This window comes from Vitis vinifera, chromosome 11, assembly GCF_030704535.1.
Source record: "Vitis vinifera cultivar Pinot Noir 40024 chromosome 11, ASM3070453v1".
NCBI lineage: Eukaryota > Viridiplantae > Streptophyta > Magnoliopsida > Vitales > Vitaceae > Vitis > Vitis vinifera.
The window spans coordinates 6,710,485-6,736,044 of NC_081815.1; the positions used below are offsets into that span (position 1 = coordinate 6,710,485).

At 37.8% G+C, this 25,560-nt stretch overlaps 1 protein-coding gene across 1 annotated transcript; it reads left to right on the top strand.

Moving 5' to 3' along the window:
• On the top strand, positions 1-25,162 carry LOC100256872 (adenylate kinase 5, chloroplastic). Its single transcript, XM_002264779.5, has 19 exons — positions 1-338; positions 431-532; positions 2,287-2,415; positions 2,499-2,633; positions 12,826-12,972; positions 14,178-14,252; positions 14,349-14,442; positions 15,403-15,455; positions 15,613-15,741; positions 21,643-21,678; positions 21,748-21,828; positions 21,940-22,078; positions 22,760-22,839; positions 22,958-23,023; positions 23,859-23,888; positions 23,970-24,079; positions 24,559-24,696; positions 24,814-24,843; positions 24,926-25,162. The coding sequence occupies exons 1-19, from the start codon at positions 144-146 to the stop codon at positions 24,948-24,950; spliced, it is 1,794 nt and encodes a 597-aa protein (XP_002264815.2). The 5' UTR covers positions 1-143; the 3' UTR covers positions 24,951-25,162.
• Positions 25,163-25,560: the final 398 nt, after the last annotated feature.

Below are 25,560 nucleotides of genomic sequence, written 5' to 3' on the forward strand. Positions count from 1 at the left end.
GGAACCTGTGGTGTCCATTTTTCGGTTAACGCCACCCACTACTCAGCCCCTCGACTCTCCAACACCCTCCCCTGCCTGCTACATTCTTACCAGTTACCACTCACTACCTCCGTCCGTCCGTACCTCCGTGTGATTCATCGACAATGCTCCAAAGCTCTCTCGCTCCTCCTTCTCATCTTCACTGCACCAATCTCTATTCCGTTCCTTCCCTCCCTCCTCTCTGCTCCCTCCCTCTCTCCTTTTCTTCTTCCTCTCTCTCTTTCGGTCGTCGACGTTGCCGCCGCTTGTCATTCGGAGTTCATGTAGACACCCATTTCAGCATCAACCCCGAGCCCAAGGTTAGTTTTTTTTTTTCCACTTGTTGTTCTGTGTTGGATTTTGTGCTCTTGGCTTTGCTGATCTTTTTGTTGGTTTTATTTATTTTTTGCAGGGATTGAGAGTGAGCTGTGCGATAAGCGAGCCCTTGAAGGTAATGATATCGGGGGCACCGGCTTCAGGTAAAGGGACGCAGTGTGAGATGATTGTTCAGAAGGTAAGATAATTGGAAATGAACACGTAGTTAGAACTTAGAACTTTACTTGCCTATGGCATTGATCGCTGTTTTGTAGCTCGCAGACAATTGTGGAAATAGACGCAATTAGACTGTGTTGAAATTTTGAGATAAGAATTCAGCTTTAGGTTCTGAAATTTAGCCATGCTCAATATTTGGACTAATAGTTTAGATATCTGGTTGATGAAATAAAAGGTTCATTAGATGAAATTGATTGAAACTTTTGACCTTTGTCAAATTTGGATTAGAGTGGGAAATAAATTCCACAATCTTGCTTGTGAATCTTTAATCATTCTCTGCATTGAGACCATGGCAACAAAGTTCCTTTCATGTAACTAGTGTTTTTTTCTTCTTCTTTTTTTTTTTTTTTTTTTTTTTTTTCTTTTTTAAGAGATCTTTGGATGACATTGTGGTGTTTCTAATTTTTTTTTTAGGTTGGAATGTTTAGGTTGTGGTTTAGGTTTTGTCAATGGATAGTGAAGGTTAATTTGGGCTCACATCTTATTTCTTGTAATGAAAGTTGTAATTCCTCTATTTTTTTTTCCTCAAGGATATTCATCCTTCTTGTACCTATTGGTTCCTTTTGTAATCCAATGTGCACTTAAAAAACTAAAATGGATGATGAAACTGAATTAGTACAACTGGCTTATGTCTTGTGATTGGTTTCATAATGTGGATTTGCTTCCATAATTAATAACATTGTATAATTGCACCATCTACAAGATGCAACCAACTGGCTCTTATGTTTCTTAAACTGTTACCTAGTAACCAGTCTTTAAGCGATTGGCAGACTTTCATGTTTTCTCCACTAATGTCTCATTTTGTTGAATAGAACACCATGTTCTTTAAATCTCATAATATTAAGAAGGAGGAGAAAGAGGGGGATAAATAATATTAAGAGTCTTGTTAAGTGTTCTTTTATCCAATCTTAGTCAAATGAGTTGAGAAGAAGAAAATAGGATTATGTGCTCACAGAAAGATGTAAAATATTTGTATTTTTCATGTGAAGTTTGAGAACATCAAATATAAGGCTGATAGATTAGTTGGTTTTCCACTTTTTTATGAAGAAAATAAGCATAAACCCACATTCTTTTGTGGATCATACGTGAAATGGACCCCAATTTCATAAAATTGAATTATCACCATGGATTTCATTTTCTCAAACTGTGGTTGACGTAAAGTTGCATCAATTCATCAAGGGTAATGAGTATAGAGCTGGACATATGATTGGGAAAGAGAAAATACCCGGGTTGATACTCTGTTCTCCATTCCTTGGTGAATGTACTAAGAGCTAATATCACAGATCCATTGACAGCATGACCTGATGCACTTGAGATGGACCAATTATTTATCTTCTTCTATTATGTCTGATTTTTCTTTGTCATATTCCTTATTCTTATTTCTATACCATAGCATTGGTTTGTTTAGGCAGGCAGGCATACTGCAGTCCAAGATGCAGTAATTTGCCTTTTCTCATGCTTCCCATGTTCTTTCTGGAGGCCTATTTGTTTCTTCATCCGTAGTTCTTCTTTCCCCCGTCCCCTCCTTTTTGAATGTTCCTTTAAGAAGTTTTCATCTGTTTAGTTTAATTGCTTTCCTTTGCACAATGCTTGATAGCCTACTTCTGGTACTGTATATTTTCTTCATTAATTATGGTTCCATGTGTCTTCTATGTGTGGAAACCATAGTTTGTCCACTAATCTTATGATTTTCATTCATAACTGTTTTCTCTTCAGTTTGGGTTGGTGCACATATCCACTGGTGATCTCCTAAGATCAGAGGTCTCATCTGGGTCAGAAATTGGAAACAAAGCAAAAGAGTACATGGATACAGGTCGTCTGGTTCCAGATGAAGTTGTGATAATGGTATTACATTATTTAGCTAACTTATCTATATATTTCCTTTTCCCCTTTCAGTATTTGAGAAAATGAAAAACTTTGTCTGGCAGATGGTGACAGCACGAATATCACAAGAAGATGCAAAAGAGAAAGGGTGGCTTTTGGATGGGTTTCCACGAACTTTTGCTCAGGCACAAAGCCTTGAGAAGTTGAAGATTAGACCGGATGTCTATATAGTACTAGATGTATGTGATTCACATGTTTGTGCTATTAACTTTCAATCCTCTGGAACTGCTCAAAACTTATTGAATCAGCTTGCTAGTAGTAAATATACTTATGGTCTCCTGAAAGATTTTATGATATGCTGACTAGCATTACATTTATTCTACACAAGTTACTCTTTTTGGGACTAACACACTTTGCTTTTATCTAGCATTGAAACTGTTTCATCAATTTGTTGGATAATGAATATTTGTTTGGAATTGGTATCCTAAGCTTCCATGCTTTTCTCTTAAAATTGGATGGTCTTGTATAGCATATATATTATTTTTTTTGATAGATAAACAACGATATATAAAAAGGGCCAAAAAGCCACAAAGTATACAGGGGTTATACACAGAAGCCTAAGACGAGAAACAAAAAGAAAGCGAGCAACCTCACCAACCCTTAAGTGGTCGCGAGCCACTCCAAAAGCCTAAGAGTGAAGAGGACTCCTCTCCGATGTACACCCTAGCCCAACTCCACAGATTACATACAAAAGAATTTTTGAGTTTCTGTATAGCTAACGACCCCCCCCCCCCCCCCTCTCCCTAAAAGCTAATCTATTCCTTTCCTTCCAAATCGTCCAAAATATACACAATGGAATGGAATTCCAAATATTTTTTCTTTTTTCCCCACAAAAGAGCTCCTCCAACTAAATAACACCTCTTTAATAGACTCAGGGAACACCCACTTAACCCCAAAAATGGCGAGGACAATCTCCCAAAGAGTCTTAACCACTATACAATGTAAAAGAATGTGATTGCCATTTTCCTCTTCACAGCCACACAAAAAACATCGGTTAGGGAGCTGCCACCCCCTTCTTTGAAGCCTATCCAAAGTGAGGATCTTCCCCCACGTGGCTTCCCAAGCAAAAAAAGAAACTTTTGTTGGGACCTTATCCATCCAAATGCATCTATTCAGGAAGGTGCAAACTGTGAAGCCAATCAGCATATTAAAAGCACCCTTAACCCCAAAAGCGCCATGACCCCCCCCTTTCCAGCTTACTGAATCCTCCTCTGGAGAAGTCCTGAAGTCCCTCAGCAAGTTGAACATATCTCTTATCTGATCCAGCTCCCAATCATTGAAATCTCTAGCAAATCTGAGATTCCAACCTTCTTGACCAAGGCTTGAGTCCCACACTTCATTGACCGTTGCATTCCTGTGAACCGCCAAGGTGAACAACTGGGGAAAAATTTGGGACAACGCCGCATTACCACACCATTTATCAGTCCAAAACATTACTCTAGTCCCCTTCCCCACCTTAAACTCTATGCTCTTCCAGCACCAATTAGCCTCCTTCATGATCTCCTTCCAAACTCCCACTCCAAAAGACCCACAAGCTTCCTTAGTCCTCCATCCACACCCCTCTTGACCGTATTTCACCCCGATCACCCTTTTCCAAAGATTGTCCTTCTCATAGGCATATCTCCAGATCCATTTACCCAACAAGGCTTTGTTCAGCAAGTCAATCTTCCGAATGCCTAGACCACCCTCCTCTTTTAGGTTGCACACCACCTCCCAATTAATTAAGTGAGCTTTCCCCTCCAAGCTTCCCCCCCAAAGGAAGTCTCTTTGAAGTTTTTCAAGCCTTTTTGCAATAGACTTAGGAATGCGAATAAGGGACATGAGGTAGATGGGTATGCTGGCCAAAGTGCTCTTGATGAGAGTGATTCTCCCACCCTTGGAGATGTATTGTCTTTTCCACTAGGCTAGTCTTCTCCTCATTCTCTCTTCCACCCCATCCCAAGTTGAAGAGGCTTTATGGTGGGCTCCAAGGGGCAGCCCCAAGTAAACAGTGGGTAAAGCCCCCAATCTGCATCGTAGCTCTACCTCCAACTCATCCACTTCCCCAATAGGAATTAGAACACTCTTAGCAAGATTAATTCTTAGACCGGAAGCCGCTTTGAACCACGCCAAAATCCAGCTTAGATTGGTTAATTGCTCTTTTCTAGCTTCGCAGAAAATAATTGTATCATCAGCAAAAAGAAGGTGGGAGACAGTCAACTCCCCTCCCCTTCTCCCCCGAAGCTTGCAGCCTACAGCCAAATAAAAAGCCCCCCCCCCACCAGCCCTTTTAAAAAGGGTGCTAAGCACTTCCATACCCAAGACAAAGAGATAAGGAGAGAGAGGGTCTCCTTGCCGCAACCCCTTTGAATTCGAGAAAAATCCAATAGGCACCCCATTGATTAGGATAGAAAATTTGGCAGTTGAAATACACCACCACATCCAATCTATCCAACGAGACCCAAAGCCCATCATAAGCAACACCTTCATGAGAAACTTCCAATTGATACTATCATAAGCTTTTTCAATGTCCAATTTGCAGATCAACCCTTTCTCTTTTCTTTTATGCAAAAAATCAATCACCTCATTGGCTATTAGAGAAGCATTCAAAATCTGTCTGCCTCTCACAAAGGCATTTTGGTCCACAGAAACCACCCTTTCTAACACCTTCTTCAGCCTATTCGCCAGGACTTTGGCCAAAAGCTTGTACAAACCCCCAAGCAAGCTAATGGGCCTGAAATCCCCCAAGTCTTCAGCACTTCCTTTCTTAGGGATAAGGACCAAAAAGGTAGTATTACGGCATTTGGCAAAGGATCTATGCTCATAGAATTCCTTGAACAAATCCTCAATCTCCTCTTTCACAAAATCCCAGCAGACTTGCCAAAATGCCACTGTGAACCCATCCGGGCCTGAGGCTTTATCTCTCTTCATCTCCATCAAGGCGAAATGGATTTCCTCTTCAGTAAAAGGTAGCTCTAAGACTTCAGCTTCCTGGGAATTAAGTTGATTAAGTTGCAGCCCTGTCAGCTCTCCATCCCGGCTCTTTTGAGAGTAAGTTCTGGAAAGCGTTCACAATCCCCTCCCTCACCTCCTGATCCTTAGTCAACCACTCCCCATTAGTCATGATCCTGTCCAAGGAGTTATTCCTATGGTGGGCATTAGCCATCTGGTGAAAGAAACCAGTGTTCCTATCCCCTTCCTTAAGCCATAACTCCCTTGACTGCTGCCTCTAGTGGACTTCTTCCATTAGCACCCATTTATTAAAAGCATCCTTAGCTTCTTTTTTCAGCTCAATTTCTTCTACAAAAAGGCTCATCTCGCTTTCCACACCATCCCAGTACTCCACTTGTTGAAGAACTGAATTTTTATTGACTTCCAGCCTTCCAAACACCTCCATATTCCATACTTTAATTTTTTGCTTCAACTCCTTCAGCTTGGAGTCCAGTCTGAAACTACCCCTTCCTCTCACCTCAATCCCCTGCCACCACCCCCGGAGAAGAACTTTAAAATCATCAACTTTAAACCATATATTTTTCAAATCTAAACGGGGTAGGGCCCCTCCTTAACCCACCACCCATCAGCAATATAGGAAAATGATCAGAGGTAGGTCTGTGCAATTTGCATTGGGCGACCCCACTAAACATATCCAACCAATTCTAAGTCACTAGAAACCTATCTAGTCTAGCCCAGGATTGATTATTCCTACCCCCACTCCAAGTGAAAGCACCCCTTTGTAGAGGAAGATCGAGAAGTTCTAACTCATCAATAGTCTGGGCAGAACTTTTCATAGCTCTAGTCAGCCTTCCCTGACTACTCCTTTCCCTTTGGGACAGGATGACATTGAAGTCACCCCCTAAACACCACGGATCGTCCCACAAGCCTCTGATCGCCCCTAACTCTTCCCACATACAGTCCCTATCCTCTCTGGAGAAAGGTCCATACACACCAGTAAAGATCCAAGTTAGCCCATCTTCCATATTCCTGAACCTGCAGGAAATTGAGAATTTTCCCACCTCCATCTCAAGCACTTCCAGAGTCCTTTTATCCCAACATATCAACAGCCCTCCCGCAGAGCCATAGGCATCCAGGGCCCCCCGATCTGACCACCCACCAGAACCCAAACTTCTCACCAACCCCTCCAACATTGTCTGAATTTTGGTCTCCTGAAGACAGAAAAGATCCACCCTCTGACTCCTATTCACAACCTTAATTACCCTTCTTTTGGAACTGTCGTTAGCTCCATGAACATTCCAGCTCAATAGTCTTAGCTTCATTTAACTTCCATAATCTGACACCCTCTTACTTGCTCTCCACCATTTTGCTTTTTCCCCCCTTCATAGTTAATGGAACACTTTAATCTTTTCAGTTTTCTTTCGAACTTAGATTTCTCCAGAAGGGTTTTGCTGTGAACTCTTTCCTTTTTTTTTCGGATTTTAATCAAGAAGTCCACAATATCTTTCTCCAGGCTTTCTGTCGAAAACCCCAAGAATTTACTAAACTTGGCCAGATCACTTTCCTCCCAAATGGGCTCCTCTCAGGCCTTTGTTTCTCGTGGCACTGTTTGAGCAGAACACAACTCCTTTCCAAGTTCTTCAATTCTGCCTTTGTTGACCTCCGTCAAGTCCCAACATTTGACAGTCTCACCCACTGGGGACTCCGTACCATTGAGTAAGCGAAACGAATTTTCCCCCTCATCACACTCCTTTCCGTCCCCAGAAAGGTCGCAATACTCCCCCAATGGAGTCCGACCAGAAAAAGAAGAAGGAGAAGAATAGGGCCCAGAAACCAAACACCCAAAATGAAAAGAAGCACTCTCGTACCTCAACGCTTCCTTAAAAAGGGCGAGATCAGTCTTCGATCTCTCTTCAGAGTGGAGCTCTGCCTCACAAAGCCTGGCGCAGGCCATCTTTCTCCCAAAAAAAAGAAGTTTCAGAAAATGGACTCCTTGAAGGACTAGGGCTAGACCTCTTTGAGTTTTGGGCCTCACCAAAGTGGTCTCTGGACTCCACAGACTGGGGTGGACCTTGACCGTCGTCCAATCTAGCCGGCCCAAAACCCACGATAGTCTTCAAGGCCTTGGCTCGTCTAGGATCCTCCACCGCCTTCGGCCTGAGGGAGAACTCAGCCTCAAGAGAGGGGGCTAGGTCTAGTCTCTCAGGCCCATAGCCCAGCATGGAGCTTTGAGACTCCTCCAAGAGGCCAAGCTTGATGGGCCCACCCAACGATCTCACAACTCCCTGGGGCCCATAAGGCGACCTAGCAAGCCCTCGAGAATAGTCCAAGGGGCGCCCTGACCCGCTTGTTTGCCCCCGCGTCCCATCGGCAGACTGCGTTTGGTCCTCGAGCCTTGGAGCACCTTCATCCTCCAACACGTGCTTGCCCTCGCGTGGCAGAAACTCACCCTTGACCTCTCCTACAGCTTCGAAGGGTTTCCCCCTTTCTTCAGCCGGCAGCGATCTTAGTGTTGGCCTAGTCTCCTACCACAAAGATAAGGAATAACACATGTTTTCGACCCAAATTTCCACCGTATTAGGGAACTTCTCTCCATTAAGCTTCACCAAGATCCTAGCCCACTACAACTCCTTCATCTTCTCCTTTTTAGCGTCGATATCCAAAAACCCCCCACACTCCTCCCCTACCCTTCTTAGGATGGCCCGATTCCATAAAGAGATGGGTAATCCTACGATTCTCACCCAGGCCTCTCTCTCTTTCTCTCCCTCCATCAGACATCCCGTCATCTGGCTCCACTTCTCCAACTGCATGAAGAAACCTCCGATCGAGACTTCCCCAGCTTTTAGGGCTTTCTCAGCTTCTGCCATCACCTCAAATTCCAATAATGCCTTGCCACTTTCCAATTTAGTCCTAAGTTGCCCTTCAGCCCCCAAAACTTTGCCATTTGGGTCTCCCTAGCTTGGGGTCTCAGCAACCAACAAGACGGTGGGCTAGCTTCTTTAAGTTTTGGCTTAAGTCCCTGTTGTCGACTTCCACCCTAACCACCGCTTCTCCATTGCTACAAGGTTGCTTAACCACCTCTGCAAAGGATTTTCCCAACAAGGGTTTCCACGGCTTTTCCTTATCCTTCTGTCTCACTTGCCTTTCGGAAGCAACATCCACCCCCCGTAACGCCTCCAACAAAAGAGCCCAACCCCCTTTTGCTCCTCTGCCTTTGGGTATAAAGATGCTAAATCTTTTCTTATCCCGGTCGACAACACCCAAACGGAGGAAGCATCCCCCCTTATTTTCGTCTCGCACTAGCAAGATGATCCTCCCATTCTCTTACCAAAGTTTCTCCCAATGTCCAATTCTCGTGTCCTTGGTGCAGAAAACCAGACCTTCCAGGAGCGGCCCTAAGCTCGCCGGCCCCAGCTTAATCCATGAAGAGACTCCTCTCTTTCTTTCCACAATGAAGATTTGCATCTTGCCCTTCTTCTTTTTTGTCTTGACCTCAAAGGTCTTCGACTCCACCCCAAAACTACTTTTCCGAGCCCCTGACTGGACAAAGCTCGCTGCGTCCTCGTTCACGCCTTGAAGCAATCGCTCTCGCTCACTCTCTCTCTAGACCTTTCTCTCTCCTCCATGTACTCACAATTGCTCAAAACTTATAGCATATATATATACTGAATAAATTCATTTACAAATAATATAGCATATATATTATTTGTAAATGAATTTATTCAGTACTTGCTAAAGTAGAAGAAAAAAGATAGAAGTACAAACAAAAAAAATAAAAATTGAGGTTTAAAGGGTTAATTGCAGGCTTATACAAGGTAGAAAATTGGGAACGGTAGGGGAGGGAGGCTTTATTTCAAGATTTAAGATGGGGAAGGGGGGAGAATAATGAGTGGAGGTTTCCCATCTCTTTTTTGTTAATGACACCTTACTTGTTTCATAATTGTCCAGATTAAACCTACATGAATTGGGTTCTACTATGATTTGAATCTTCTTCAAGATGGAAAGTTACCTTGAAAAAAAGTGAATTAATCCCAGTATAGAAGGTCCCTAATGTGGAGGAGCTGCTTTGGTGTTGGGATATGGGGTGGAGAAGCTTCCAGTCGCTTATTTAGGTATACCTTTGGGACCTTCTTTCAAGTCTTAAGCTGTTTGAGATGTGGTTGAAAAGAGGCATTTAAAATGTTTAACTCTTTGGAAAAGGTAATTCTTCTCTAAAGGTGGGAGATTCACCATACTAAAAAGTACTCTTAGTAGCTTGTCTATTTACTTCATATTCCTTTTTGTCATACCTAAGGTGGCACTAAGATTGGAAAAAAAATTCAATGGGACTTCCTATGGGGAAGAGGCGCTCTTGAGAGAAAATCCATCCAGTGAAGTGGTCAACATTTTGCAAAGATCAGAAGAAAGGGAGGTTTAGGTATTAATGTTTCATCAACACTCGATAAAGCCTTATTCAGAAAATGGTGGTGAAAATTTATCGAGGAAAAAGAAGTCCTTTGGAGAAGGGTAACCGTTGGAAAGTTTGGGGAAAAGTTGGGAGGTTGGTGCTCTTGAGTTAGGAGAGATATGGTGTTGGATTTTGAAAGACAGTAAGAAAAGGATGAGGATCTATTAAGATCAGAACAAGATTTGTTGCAAGAGAAGAATCAAGCTTTGAGAAGATATTTAGTGTGATGATTCCTTTAAAGGACTTTTTCTCTCTCTCTTTTCTCTTTTGCAACTTGATAGGAGGCTTGGGTGGCTGATGTTCAGGTGGTAAAGGGTGGGCAGTTCATTTGAGATCTATTTTTCCTAAGACATTTCCAAGATTGGGAGGTCAACAACATTAAGGAATTGCTTTGAAAGCTTCAAGTGTTAGGGAGATGTAGCAGGAAGGAGGATAGTTTGGTTTGGAAGGCTAGTAAGAGTGGGAAGTTCTTAGCATTGGATGGAGGAGTGCCTTTCCCACCAAAGGAAGTGTGCAACCCTTGAGCTCCTGCAAAAGTGGGTTTCTTCACATGGGAGGCCATATGGGAAGAATCCTAACCTTGGATCAGCTCGAAGAAGAGGATGGGTTTTGGTAATCCGTAATTGTTATGTGTAAAAATGCAAAAGAATCTGCTAACAATCTCCTCATCCCATATGGGAAAAATAGGTGGTTGTGCCACATTTTATTATCTCTTAAACGTCTATTTGGTCCTAAAGAGCTACTACAGGTTGGCATGGGAGTATTATGAGTCAGAGAGAAGGAATGCTTGAAGAATAGCTCTTTTATGCTTATTTTGGACAATTTTGAAGGAGCATAATCAAAGCTCCTCTGAAGGGGTCCAATGCTCAGATCAATCTCATAAGGGTTCCTTTATTTATGACCTCTACCACTAGTTTCGCTGGTCTCTTCAAGATGGTTTTCAAGTCGGCTTTTCATCTCTCCTAGACTTTATTGAGTGGCTGTGCTAATGTCAATGTGGATTTTGTTTGTCTTTTACTTTTGGCCCTGTTGTATACTTCTTGTATGCTAGGAGAGTGCCCTCCCTTTTTTAATAGGTGCTTTTAATATATTTCTTATTTGTATATCAAATAAAAATAATAATAATAAAGGCAGAAGATTTAAGTTTGAATGATGGACAGTGGATAGGCAATCAATTTTCAACTCATAGATTATGAAAATGTTGTGGATAAGCATAACATAGGGCATATTATAATTGAAGATTTATCAAAAGGAAAATGTTTCAGATAGAACAGTTTCCATACGGAATAGGTTTCAGATAGGCTTGTAATCAAAACTAGTAGGTGGTAGAATTAAGGAGAATATGCATAGGAGGAATGGAGCCTTAATGAACTCAAGTATGCTAGGTCATTTTGACAGAAAATTGAAAGATTGAAAGATGAAAAGGCATGATTTATGGATCTGAAATTGGGTTTTAAAGCTGGAGGAAACGGTTGATTTTCTTTGCAGTGGTAGCTAGTAATGCTATGGGCTGTTGACGGATTGGAAACTGTCTATTATCTGTCTCAGAAATGTTATCTGGTGGGTAATCAGTGAACCTGGTATTGGCTCTTAAGTAACGGACTTGATGAGGAAGCACTACTCTTTCATCAGGATAAAAAGAATATTTGCTTGCTTAGAAACCAGTCAATTATCTGTAGCGAGGAGTTTTAGAACTTAGAAATCTGAATAGCAAGGAGAAAGTAGCGAGTTTTATTCCTCCTTCAGCAAAGTTGAATTTTTTTAACTTTGCAGGTTTTGCATTTCCTGTCCATGTGGTAGGCCAAATCTTGGTGATTTGTGTGGCAATCTCTCATATTAGTGAGGAGCAGTTACCATCATGTATGCTATTAGCTACTCTTTATGTTGTCATTATTGCTTCCATCCGTACCATGGAGGGGTCTCTTCTGTAGGCATTATTGTTGTTTTCCATGGACATGATATTTCCTAGTGATTCTTTGCTTCATTATCTGAGTATGAGGAAGAACTCTTCTCTGGCAGCATTGGTCCTTGCCATCCTCTGGTTGGCAATGGTGCCCCAGTCAAGTGCTAGTCATTACTGTTTCATTCCACCATGTTCAGACAGGTGGACTGGGACTGCTTTGTTAAATCTGACCTCTTCTTATCAGTGCATATACTGTACCTGTAAATTTGAGGTCAGGAGATCTTTTGCCCTGTCACATATGAGATGCAGCACCAATAATTTGCCTTCACTGGCTTGATGCTAGACCCCATGGATGTTGTTTATTTGGAGCCACTTGGTAGGTGCCCTTGAATTCGTACTAGCATTTTAACTGACAAATGGGCTGTTGCTGATGAAAAGGAACTTCACCCTTTGCTTTAGTCACCCTTTGAGATCACGCTCATGAATTGTCATATGGTCACATATGATAGGTGCCTGCCCTACAGTTTAAATTGAAGCATCTAATTACTTGGTTTGAAATTTATCTCAACTAAGAAAAAAGATGATATTCACTGAGGCTTGCAGTCTTGAGGTACCTAATAGGTAAAAGAATAGGCTTTTATAGGGGCTTTAGTTACATATTATTCACCTATTCTTGTACTTCATTCCAGTTTTAGTAAACACTACCTAGAGAACAAGAGTCCTAGTAATGGATGATAATTCTAATAGATCTTGACAGAGGCATTGCCTTACTTTTCACTTTGGATTAATATATGTTTGGTATGCAGAAAATTGCAGTTCCTTTTTCTCTATCTTGTATAATTGCATCTGTGGTATTAGAAATTGACTCTAGCATGTTGTGTCCTCTTTGATACTGAAAAGGACTCTTGTTTTCTGTCAATTAGAGATCAAGGGTTCATTTGCATTTATATCTTCAGTTTCATTGGCCCCTTCAAGTTTTAACTCAAGTTACAATCTTGACACTTTTTTTAAACATCCTTTCAATTGTTCAATTAATAAAAACTATTTCCAAGATTGGTCTTTTACAGAGATGTTATTTCTTAATTCTCAGGTTCCTGATCAAATTCTAATCGACAGATGTGTTGGTAGACGGGTGGACCCAGTAACAGGGAAGATTTATCATTTAAAATTTTTCCCTTCAGAGAATGAGGAAATTAAAGCAAGACTTGTAACTCGTTCTGATGATACTGAGGAAAAAGTATGACTGCAAATCCTTTATTTTTTTTTTTGATAGACGACTGCAAATCCTTTATTATCCAAATTCATAGTTCCTATTTGATCACTCATTTATTGTTTTCCTTCGATACATAATGTTGTGATTGTTTATTAGTGCTACAGTGGATTTTATGGTACTTTTATTTAAGCAAATCTTGCTGCTATAGAGAATAGGTTTCTCAAAAAAGAGAGAATAAAACACCAAATCAAGGGCCGTAATAAATTGGAACTTAATTGCACTTTAACAAAATTCCTTTGAGCATCCTTTAGTTTTCCATAACCTGGATAGGAACATGTTAAACACTTATTAGCTGTGAGGTGGATATGTTCACATGACTAAAAAGAAAAAGCAAAAACGGGTTGATAAGTAGGAGTTGATCATATGGCGTCATGGATCTGATGTATTATTCAAACCTGTTGATGTATGGATTGGTATCCCCTGAATCAAAAAGCATTTATATTTTCCTTTCTTCTTTTCTTTTAAACCAGAATACCAGAAAAATACTGCATAACTTGGTCCTAACAAAACTAGTAAACCTAGACAGAAACAATATCTAGCACAAACCTTGGAACATTAAGCTGCCTTTTAAATCCTGGCCAAGTCTAACACTTGCACCATAGTTGCCACATCATTTGAATTGAAAAGCTGAGAATGCAGGTGCGTCTTGGTCCTTTTCTTCTTTAACTTTAGTAAAACCATAAATAGAGGTGAGGGAATACTTGATATAGTGAACGACAGCAAAGTAACATGTCAAATAATTGAGAGTACCCAGTCATGTAGATACCTTGTAACCATCTAAAACAATTGGTTCTCTTTTGCACCAATCGATCTGAATTTTCTTTAGTTTTCTTTATTATCAATTCTGCCTTAAAAGGAAAAAATAATAGACACAAACTGGATTTGTGCAGTGAATGCAAAATATTCATTTAGGAAAATATTTTTGTCTTGTGGGCTTGGGTCTAAAGTGAGACAGCACTGTGTATCCTCTAAATTAACAGTGGACAGAGTTTTCTATCAACTGTTGCACTTTAGATTACATTACAACTTTGGCAAGGAGAAACATCATGCTTGAAACATGATAAACAAATTCTTTTTAGTTATCTTTATGTTTTTTCTCCATCTAGGCTAATTGACTAGGAGCTCCTACTGTTTGGTATCTAACATGTATCTTCTTAATTTGTGTCCAGGTGAAATCGCGTCTAGAAATATATAAGAAAAATGCAGAAGCAATCTTGTCAACATACTCCACCATAATGAATAAGGTGTTTGCATGTCTATTCATGTTGATATTTGCGTTTATTTTTCTCCTTATGAGTCTCAGTGATTATTAATTGGTTTCATTGTTTCTGAAAATACAGGTGGATGGAAACCATTCAAAAGATGAGGTTTTCAAACCTATAGACTCTTTGTTGTCCAAAATGCAGCAAGACAAAGAAAACATGATGAAACTAGGTAAGCGTTTTTAGAATTTTATCACTTTCGGAGATTTCATCGAGGTATTCATAAACAAAGCTTTTTTTGCATCCTTTGGTTCACTTTCCATACCATCCTGTGTGCTTCATATGTTTCTCTACTTATATGATTATGGACCATATTTTTCTTTCAATGTTGATCATAAAAGTGCCTTTTTTTAGCCCCAATTTTGTGGGAGTCTAGACATATTTATCTTGTGAAAGTAACCTTTTTTTTTCTTGTTGAATCAAAGACTTGTATGTCTAACTAGGTAGCCCATCATACAATAGTTAAAATTTTCATTTGTTCTTGTACTTCAAAAGAGACCTTTCATTTTGGAGTCATATATCAATATGTTGATTAAATAGAAGATGTCTAAAACATCTGAAGAGTGGTGTTTTCTTTATTGATCTTGATCTGGTATCAGTGCCCACATAGGGCACACACTGCTATTCACTTGAAGGAATAGCCCATTTGTCTTGTACTTACCTGGGACCGGACTATTCTTTCTTCGAAATTTATCTAAGTGTACAACCTATCCAGCACATGCTTTTCTGTTCATTCTCTCTTTAGATTTTACAGTGGGATTCATGTATCTATCATTTAATAAAATGCCAACTGATAGTTATGCATCGTTATCAATATATATTTTGTTTCTGATAAAAAAAGAAAAAAAAGTTATGCATTACTATTTGTATGGTGTTGATTCAGTTTGTTGTCTAGCTAGTTTGGTATTTGAAAAAAAATATGAAAAAATCATTTGCTGGTGATCTTTCTTATTTTCTTATAATACTTTCAATAAGGGATGCTTACTAAATATATTGAGAACTTCATCCATGAAGTTAAGAAACTTATTTGAATTTCAGTTACCTAACAAACTTTAGCCTCTGTGGTCTGTCAATCTTCTTTTATTTCTTTTATCTATTTATTATTCATTCTTTTGACTCTTCTTTGTGTCAGAAAAATCAATTCGTGCAAGTGAACGTCTTTCAAATCTGGCCTCTTCAAGCCAGGTATCTGGTTGTGTATTGTAAAGTTTAATAATTGAATTTTTTTCCTCATTAACACTTTTCCTTTACATTATGAATGGATAAACAAGAAAATAACAAAAAATAAAAGGTAATTCGTTTTATTATTTTTCTGTACTTATTTTGCTTTAGCCTTTCACAGGAAAACTGGAGGGGAATTCCTACAAGATTGAATAACATTCCTCATTCTAGGGAAATCAGGACATATTTCTATGATGATGTTCTGCAGGCCACACAAAGAGCTGTAAATGATGGGAGAACTCGATTAAAGGTCAGTTAATTTTATTTGTCTGTCTGGTTGAAGATTCAGTTACTTCAACAGAGAAATCAGTATTAGTTCCATAGCAGTTGAACAACCATTTAATATATTATTTTACTTTATTTTTTAATTTCTGACAATACAAAACTCTCCTGTGAGCTATGATTGTCTTAACAAACTATTACACAAGTGTAGGAGATGCTCTACCATTCTGAACATCTTGAAAAAAAAAATATATATATATATATATATTCTTAAAGCTAAGATTTGTATTAGGAAGCATATGAGGATAAAGAATACCAACCAATACAGAGAAAATAAATTCCTTTGTACTTGAAGGCTTAGCTAATATAATATCATACTTATACACCGTACTACTTTCATGCTCATATTGGAATATGATGATTTTATCTGGCTTCAATGGTTTGACATTTTTCATCCAGAATAGAATGATTAATTAATGAACTGGATACTCCATAGTGCAAATGGGGACACTGTCCTTTTCATTTGAAACTGTTTTTGTCAAATGGCACTTGTTCTCTGTTTGGTTCTTTTGTCATACATCTGATTAGATACGTGTAAGTTTCTTGCTTGGAAGTATTTGATGACTTGATCACCACACCAGGGTTTTACCATTATGCAATTCTAGAGAGATGCAACAGTAAAGCCTGTGGCTGATCCTATAACTCAAAAAAGAATAATAAGAACCATCTTATTTATCATTATATGTTGTCATTTATGTCAGTTTATGAAGTGCTCCTACATTTTTCAAAATCAGTTATCTTACAATGAGGCATTCAACTTGCATTAATAATCGGAACTGTGTAGTCCTTTTTGCCTCTTTTGTGATGTAGACAAGCCCTCTTCCTTAGGAAGAGTATTTGGTAGAAATTGCACTAGCAAAGTTTTTTAATAGTTTAAGGTGTTGGGCCAGCGGAAGTGCTAATGTAAACAGATTAATGAAAGAACACAAAAATAAAGTAAACCAAACACAAAGGTACACAAGATTTTAGCATGGGTTGGCCACCATGCCTACCTCCATGGATGAGAGAGAACATTCTACTATACGATAAAAAATATTACTAAGGACAAAAAACAAATACAACAATTGAGTCCCAAAACATTCCACTTTTTCCCATTGTTTGTATCTCTACCTTGAACCATGAGCCTTTTTGCTACATTAGGTATCTCTCACTTTTCCTCACATCTACGCCCTAATGAACTCTTGCTCCACTGGGTGTCTCTTTCTCTTCCTCACATCTCCACCCACCAGGTATAGTCCTCACATCTCTACCCATAACTTTTTCTTCTCATAACCTAGAATATTTATAAAGATATTCCCACTAGCTTTCCTTACTCTATAAGAAATCTAATTACAATCGCATACCAACTTAGGAAATATTCTATATGATATTCCTTCTACAAAGAGGAATATATTCCAATTTGGAATCTGAGACACTACCTAACAATCTCCACCTTGAATTAAATTCCATTAATTCTATCTTCCATCTCTCCATGATGTGCGGTTTCCTTGTGCGCCTCACTCTCCTCGTGTGCCACGATTTTCTTTGTGCACCCTGATCTTGTCGTGTGTCGTGATCCCCTTTCTTCTTATATCACTTGATAAGGGAACGATTAACTCCACCTTAAACATGAATTCTTTCTATAATCTTGTTTTGTGTTTTATTCTCTTTGCTTTTCTTGGAATCGTCAAATAGGATTCTTCCAAACATCTTCAACCAAGGCTCTTTTAGACATCTTCAATCAAGGCTCTTTCAGACATCTTCAATCAAGGCTCTTTCAGACATCCACAATCAAAGTTCTTACACCACTTGTTGGGAAAATTGCAACACCCAAATGTAGCAACAAAAAAAAAAAAAAAAAAAAAGTGAAATGGAGAAGAAAAAGTGATGAAAGAGCGATGAGAGATAAGCAAAGCGTGTATTGGGTTTTGCATAGAGAAGGGTTGAAAGAGTTTGAAGTATGCATTCTTGAAATTTATTTATAAATTCAATCTTCCTTACCCATGGAAGTATGTGATTACCTTGAACCACCAAAATCTTTCGTCTTCTTTATTTCACTTTATTTTTTCTATTGTGTTTGAGTGTTGCGATAACTAATCTTTTATAATTAAAAAAATGTAACTAGAAAGAATATTGCTTCAATGTTATTTCTCTATATGATTTTTGTTTAATTTCATTTTCTCTTGATTAGAGAACTTTCATTTTCGCTAAAAAAAGAATATATGTGTATGCTTGTCACTTTGTTATTAGGATTTGAAACTATGCCTTGTGTCAATATTGAATTAGTAAAAGATGTTGTCCCCTATGGTAGTGGGATGGAATGGAGGAATGGTTTTGGAAGAGGTTGTCATTGTGGAAAAGCCTATATTTCAAAAGGGAGAAGGATTATTTTAATCCAAATTACTTTAGCCGGTTTACCAATTGTTTCATGTCTTTATTCTCTATCTTGAGAAAAGTTAGTATGAGGCTTAGGAGAAATCAAAGAGGTTTTTTATGGGTTGGTAGGGCTTTGGAGAAAAAAAAAGGGGTTTGGGTATTAAGAGTCTCTCTTTGCTTAGTAAAGTGTTGTTGTGTAAATGGAGTTGGCGTTTCGCAAGTGAAAGGAGAGCTTTTGGGAGACAGGTTATAGGTAGCAAGTATGGGGAGGTAAAAAGGAGGTTGGTGGACTTGTGATGTGAGAGATGGGTATAGTGTTGGGTTATGGAAAACTATAAGGAAGAATTGAGATACTTTTAATAAAAAATTGTCTTTTGTCATAGGTAATGGGAGGAGGGTGAAGTTCTAGAAAGATAGGTGATATGGAGAGGAGCCTTTTTATATTCAATTTCCATCTTTGTATACTTTATCCTCTTCAAAAGAGGCTTGAGTAATGGGCTTGTGGGATCGACTTGGGGAGAGGGGTTAGTGGAATCTTTGTTTTTCAAGAAATCTTAATGATTGGGAACTTGATAATATAAAGCAATTTTTTTGCAAGACTAGAAGGAAAGATAGTGAATAGAGAGGACTATAGGGCAATGTGGATGGATGCAAGGAATGAAACCTTCTTAGTGAAGTCCCTTTATGCTACCTTAAAGCTAGGGAACTCACCTTATTTTTTGGTGGGGGTCATTTGGTACCCTTGGGCTCCATTTGAATTAAGTTTCTTTGTGTCGGAAGCTTGTTGGGGAAAAGTTTTGACTCTTGATCAACTACAAAAAGGGGATGGACATTGGTTAATAGATGTTGTTTATGTAAAGTGGAAGAGAATTCCATAGATCACATTCTCCTCCATTATCCCTTGGCAAGGATTTTTTGGTAGTTGTTATTTTCTTTGGTTGGTGTTCCTTGGGTTTGTCGACCATGGTACGATAGACTTTATTGGGGTGGCATGGGTTCTTCATTAGTAAGAAGCGTAAGAAGGTTTGGACAGTTGCTCCTTTATGTATTTTTTGGACTATTTGGAAAGAGATAAAATCGAAGGTTGTTTGAGAATGAGGAATTGTCTATCAAAATTCTGAAGAGCACTTTTCTTAGTAGTATATATATGTGTGTGTGTTGGAGGGGTGGGGTGGTGGTGGTGGTGGTAAAGATGTATGTAGGTGATAACACTTTGTCTCTAATTGATTTTGTTGATTGGTTGGATTGTTGGTAAGAGAGGGAGCTGTTTTTTGGTTTTCTAGCCTTGGTTTGTTCCTTAGCTTTTTTGCTGTTTTCTTGGTGCTCGTTGTATATTTCCTATGTACCTTGTTGCGCTCTTTCTTTGGTGCATGTTTATAATATCTCATCATTACTTATCGAAAATAAAATAAAATTGAATTACTAAAAATTTGAGTCAGTCCAAAGCTTGAAGACCTGAATCTGTAATAGTTAAATATTCATATCATTTTAAATTCAAGTACTGAAGTTATTAGAACTCTTCATTAAAGTAAGAAATGATGAAGGTTGAAATTTGTTAATAAATTTCAACCTACATCCCTATGATCATATTTTTCTAAAACATTCTTTCACTAATATTATCTTAATAAACTAAAAATTTAGTTCTGTAAACTTCAAATACCTGAATATGTAATAGTGAAAAGTTTATTATCATCTTGAATTTATGTGGTAAAGTCAATAAGTAAACTATCTAATAATCCCTATTGTCGCATTTTTTTTTATTCTTTTATCTGTATTATCTTAATAAATATCAACACTACCCATGTTCAATGAAGAAATCTATGTAAAAAGACATGACAACATTCCAACCTTCCACTCATATTTTAACATCCAGAATTTATATGCATCCACTCGTCATCTATTAAAGGAAATATTAGTTTTATGGTTCCAGGATAAATCATTGGTTCAGGGACTTGAGGGGAAAAAAAAAAAGAAAGATGAAATTGAAACCATTCCCATTTACATGAAAAAAAAAAAAAAAAAACTATTAATGTATTCTTAGAAATGAAAAAATCAAGTGGGCTTTTTGAATAATAAATAGATATTTTGACAGGTCTATAAGAAGAATATAAGGAGAGACACATGACAAATTTCTGCAATGAAAAAAATTCCTTTTAAAAGTTAACAAAAAAAAAAATCCTTCTCAAAATTGCAAAGCAGATAAAGAGGGTAGAGGAAGAGAAATTTGTTGCTGGTAAGATTCATTGCATACAAGGTTGAATACTAATTTTAAACTAAGCATGTATTGCTTTCAATGTTGTCAGGTTTGCACAACCAAAAATTTTAAATCATATTTAAGTTAAACTGAAGTTTTAAGAGGCAACTTTTTTTGTTATCAAGCATATTGATTTTATAATTTTCAGCACTTAATATGATTATCAAACAACCCTTAACCTTTTTATGGTATGCCTTGCTGGAGATGGGCTAGCTTTCTTTAATCTTTCTGAACTAGCATATAGGAATTGTGCATTAATGAAGGTGAATCAGGTGTCGAGAGGTTTAAGACTTGGCCTCTCTTTGCATGTTACATCTCAGACATCTGTGGGTTTTCCTATTACCATCTAGCTTGACTAAGGCCCTTTTTGGATTAGTTTTGTTGAAGTCTAAAACTCTTCTTTAAGCACAACAACAACTTTCTTCTGTGTTTGGGTAATTTTACTAAAAAATATTCTAGCTTAAAGAAGAGCTAAACATGGAAGCAAGGACAGCGTTGCTTATCATGGGAGCCCTTTTGTAGCTTATGCCAGAAGTTTTTTCATTTTAATTGAACTTTCATATTAGCAAGATTGTTCTCTTTGAAATCATGGCTTCTGTTTCTGCTTCTAGATAGGGCCAAAACCAAAAAAAGTTTTCCTAAATGAGGCTTGAGTTTTCTTTGTGATTTCATTGGGTACCATGCTTTGAGATTCTATGTACTAAATACTTGATCATAAACTAGAAGTATATATTGGAGCCTTTTAGGTCTAGTTTGGTGCAACGTTTTGATAGCCTAAAAACTCTTTCCAATTGCTTAAGAGATAATTGCAAAAGTGCATGTCCTACTTCTCATATGTGGAAGTTCTACCATTATTATCCATTCTCATTGAGTATTTCTTGTGATTGCATTGGGCATGGAATTTTGAGGTTCTATATACCAAATACTCAATCAGAAGGTACATATTTATGCCTTCAAGTCTCCTGTTGTGCAACTTTTGGGTAGCCTAACAACTCTTTCAGATTGTTAAGCACTTTATGGGTGTTCAATTATGCACTAGAACACATTTTTTAAATCAGGCTTGGACCCCCAAATGTCCCTTCTGAGCAGTCTTACTGCTATCCTAGCCATCTACTTGGAAAGAGAAAGACAATTATTTCTTGTTCGTTCATTCAGTCATTGTGGTTTGCAGAGAATTTCTTTTTAAGGATGCAGCTAGCATTTGCAAATATGTCTCCAACCAGGATCATGTTAATAGTTTGAATCTTTCCAAATTAACAGGTGGAGATCAATATTCCAGAACTGAACCCAGAAATGGTAAGAAAAATTTCCCTTTTAATTTTTCTAGGATTTTGTTTGGAGTTAACCATATCTTATGATGCACAGGATGTTTATCGAATAGGTACACTGATGGAACTTGTTCGAGTCCTTGCTCTATCATTCGCTGATGATGGAAAACATGTTAAGGTATTTAGTTTAGCTGTTTGTGTCATAGCTATGAGTAAATCTTCATTTTATAATAAAACACAGTAACAGTGGTTTCCATTTATTGAATTTTCCAGAATTGTTGCTCCTCAGGTTTGTGTTCAAGGTTCAATGGGAGAAGGTGCACTTGCTGGAATGCCATTGCAGCTGGCTGGAACTCGGAAGATCTTGGAGTTCATGGACTGGGGTGACTATGGTGCTAAGGGAACCTTTATCAACATTGGTTCTATAGGTTTGCATCTGAAAACTAAAAACATCTGCATTTGTATGACTTCCAGTTGTCTTTCCCCTCGTTATGTTGCAGTTTCTCATCATATCCATCATGTCGTAATATTATTGGTATTCCACATTCTTCATCAATGGTTCATTATTGGCTTGTTTCTTGCCTTTAAATAATAGGAACAAGGCACGTACAATTATGAAGAATAATGTCTTACATATAGACTTTCATAAGAATTACTTTGATAGTAAGGTGGATACCATTTCTTCTTGTCAAGTTAATATTGCAAAAGTTTTGTTAAAAATGAGAAATGTTAATGTGATAGTGTTCTGAATTTTGTAATTTTTCCCAAATAAACTGTTTTCATCCATATTTTAAAGTCTTTACTGTTTTTTCCCTCTTCATTGAACTTCAATGCTTTGTTGTTAACATATCGTCCTTGTTTTATGGTTTCAGGCTGTAGACACTTCATTAGAGTCAGCATATTCAGATTAAATAGCATTTTTATTATGCATTATATATAACTGATTTTTAATGGCACTCCACCCTAGTGTTTCTACTGTATGTGCATTCTTAATTTGCAAAATATAGAAACATTCGATCAATTACAGGAATTATGATTTCCTTCTTATACATAACTTGGTTGGGTATTTAATTTTGTTGATGTTGCCATCTTGTTTCATATTTGTGCAGGTTCTAAAGAGGTTGAAGAGCAAGATGACTTGTTTATTCTAGTGGCTCCTCAAAATGCTGTTGGGAATTGTATTATTGATGTAAGGATCTTGAGAGCAAATGTTTAATTGCTTTTTTAATTTTTTTTGGCACAGCATCTCTACTTGACACCTATACTTCCATATTTTCCTTTTAAGAGCCTTGAGGTTGAAAATGCAGGATCTAAAAGCTATGACCGATGCTGCTGGTAACCGTCCAGTCATTCTTGTCAATCCTAGGCTCAAGGTTTGGTTTCTGATATGAACTTTAACTTAATATCCATTCATCAAGTAATTTGTGTACCTATTAATATATGACTTGTCTTTCCTGCATTTGCAATTTTGTACAAAAGTACATGCTTCATTTCTTAATAGTTTTCATATAGTAAATTTTGTTTTATTCAAACCATCAAATGTACCAGCTCTAGGTCAAATGCAAAACATCTAAAATATCCCACATGAAAGAGCAGACCAAATCACAAGTAAAATTTCAAATGGGACCTCCCACCCTAGTCCCTAGTACCTCTCTTGTCATCGAGGTTCCAGAAAAGAGTGGCCTTAAATGATTCTCAGATTCTTTCCTTTTCAAATGGACCACTATACAGTTCCTAGCATTTTCTCTGCAGTTTAATCCCTTTAATTCTTCACTTACAACAAAAATACACTGAGCACCCATGAAAACCTAGCCCTAATTGGCAAAGGTAAAATATATTAGAAGGCAAACCTCTTAATTAATGCAGATTATGCATGCCATTGTGAAAATTCAATCTCTGGAAACTAGGAGTTTAACCATAAAAATCTTTTCAAAAAGCATAAGAAAAATTGATCTACTTTACAAGGAACTGCCACTCATTAGGAAACTATTAAACTGAACCTAAAATTCAGTTAAGGAAATTTTACTGCTTTACTATTACTCTCTTACCTATGAAACATGAAACTTTGTTGGGTTCCTTTCACCATTCCATGCTTACAATTACCTTGTTTATTGGTAATTAAAGGTCCTTTTTGGCATCCAGTTATGTTTTAGTGCAAATACTTTTTTGTCTGTCTACTAATTCTCTTATGAATTTCTTCAAATTCAGGATTTACCCGGTTCCAGTGGTATTATGCAAGTATGTACAAACCAGTAAGCTGTAAATAACACACAAATGAATATAAATTCTCAGCTTCTAATATGCCAATTTCTCTTGAAGACAATGGGCCGGGACAAGAGATTGGAATATGCTGCGTCATTTGAAAATTGCTATTTCTTTCGGCTTCTATATTACGCAGGAACTCAATACCCAATTATGGGTGCTATCAGGTGAGATTACTGTGAATCTAGTACTTTCTGAATGCCCTTAGTTTTGTTTTGGCTTTGGTATCTTTCAAATTTGAGAGAAATTTTGACCTACTCAAGAGGGAACACATCATGAAGAATAATATAGGGTATAGAATGATGCTACACAAAGTATTTAATACTCTATTATATTATCTCTGTCAACCTTATATGGCTTTGATCTCAAGCAGAGGGTATGGCATGCAGTGGTAGTAAAGACTAAAGAGAAAAACCTTATGTAAATTTACTTCTCTCTCCTCTCAAAGTCAGTTTGATGTGAGAACTAAGAATCCGTTTGGTTGTGATTTTTGGAAGTGCTACATTAAGTCAACATCTTGGCTACAATATTTATATCCATATTTTATATCTTGAGAGGGGCGTAGCGGTTGACATATACTCATCTCCCGAAAAAATTTTGTCAGCCAAAATGTTCCTTACAAGTCAATCTCACCTCATGATTTCAGGATGTCTTATCCATACCGTTATGAATTATACAAGAGGGTGGATGAATCATTTGGAAAGGAGAAGTATATCATCCTCTCAACGTCTAGTGCACGGCCAAACATCGATGAAATCAATGACGCATTCCTAGGAAAACCAAGGTAACTCGTATTGAAGTTTCCGAAATGATGTGTTATTACCCATTTTCTTTCTTTACTTTTCAATCCCACCCATCGGCCTAATCATCAATTCAATTCATTTTGGATCAACACTTGCAGGTCTGAAGCCAAGAAGGCCACAGGATTCTGGTAATATAGACCTCTGTATGTTTAATAGTACCGAGTTGTTGTGTCTCTTTGAGGTTGACCCATACATTTGTTTCTCCTGTAGGGGCTTCTTGAGTGGTATACTTTGAGTAGAAAGGAGAGTATGTTGATACGCATCAGATGGAGGTTTCAATATTAGAAAGTATGTAAAGGTAAATATTATGTTATCATACTGCCTATTTTGATGAGCCTGGATTGCACTCCTCCAGATGAATCCAGAAGGACAGTGTTTATTCCCTTCAACTATTTTTTTTCCTCCCCAGGATATATTCTATTCAATACATGGCAGATTTAATTCCCATTGTTTATTTTGAAAGGAAAGAGACTTTCTATCCATTAGTGAAATTTTTTTTTTAAAAAAAAAAAATTACCATAATGGAATTTAAAAATATAGATGCTTTCTCATAAATAGGAAACATAAAATAAAGCAAGTGAATTATTTCATTAGTTGTCACCAAGTTTCAAAGTCTTCCCATGTTGAATCGTCTTCACTGTATAGAACTTCTCCCACCAGTATTACGTCCCTGCCATGGCATCAATGATCCTGATTTTCAACCGCCAAACAAAAAAGATGGAGACCCTAAGAAGAGAGAATTGAGAAAAAAAAATAAAAAATAAGAAAATGAATGGCTGAGAAAAGAGAACACAAAGTAAGAAAGACAAAGAAGATAGAAAGAGAAAGACAAAAAAAAAAAAAAT

Coding starts and splice junctions, on each gene's coding strand:
- LOC100256872 (XM_002264779.5), top strand. CDS start 144: ATGCTCCAAAGCTCTCTCGCTCCTCCTTCTCATCTTCACTGCACCAAT. Junction 12,973..14,177: donor CTGATGATACTGAGGAAAAA/GTATGACTGCAA, acceptor ATTTGTGTCCAG/GTGAAATCGCGTCTAGAAAT. Junction 23,024..23,858: donor TTGTCAATCCTAGGCTCAAG/GTTTGGTTTCTG, acceptor CTTCAAATTCAG/GATTTACCCGGTTCCAGTGG.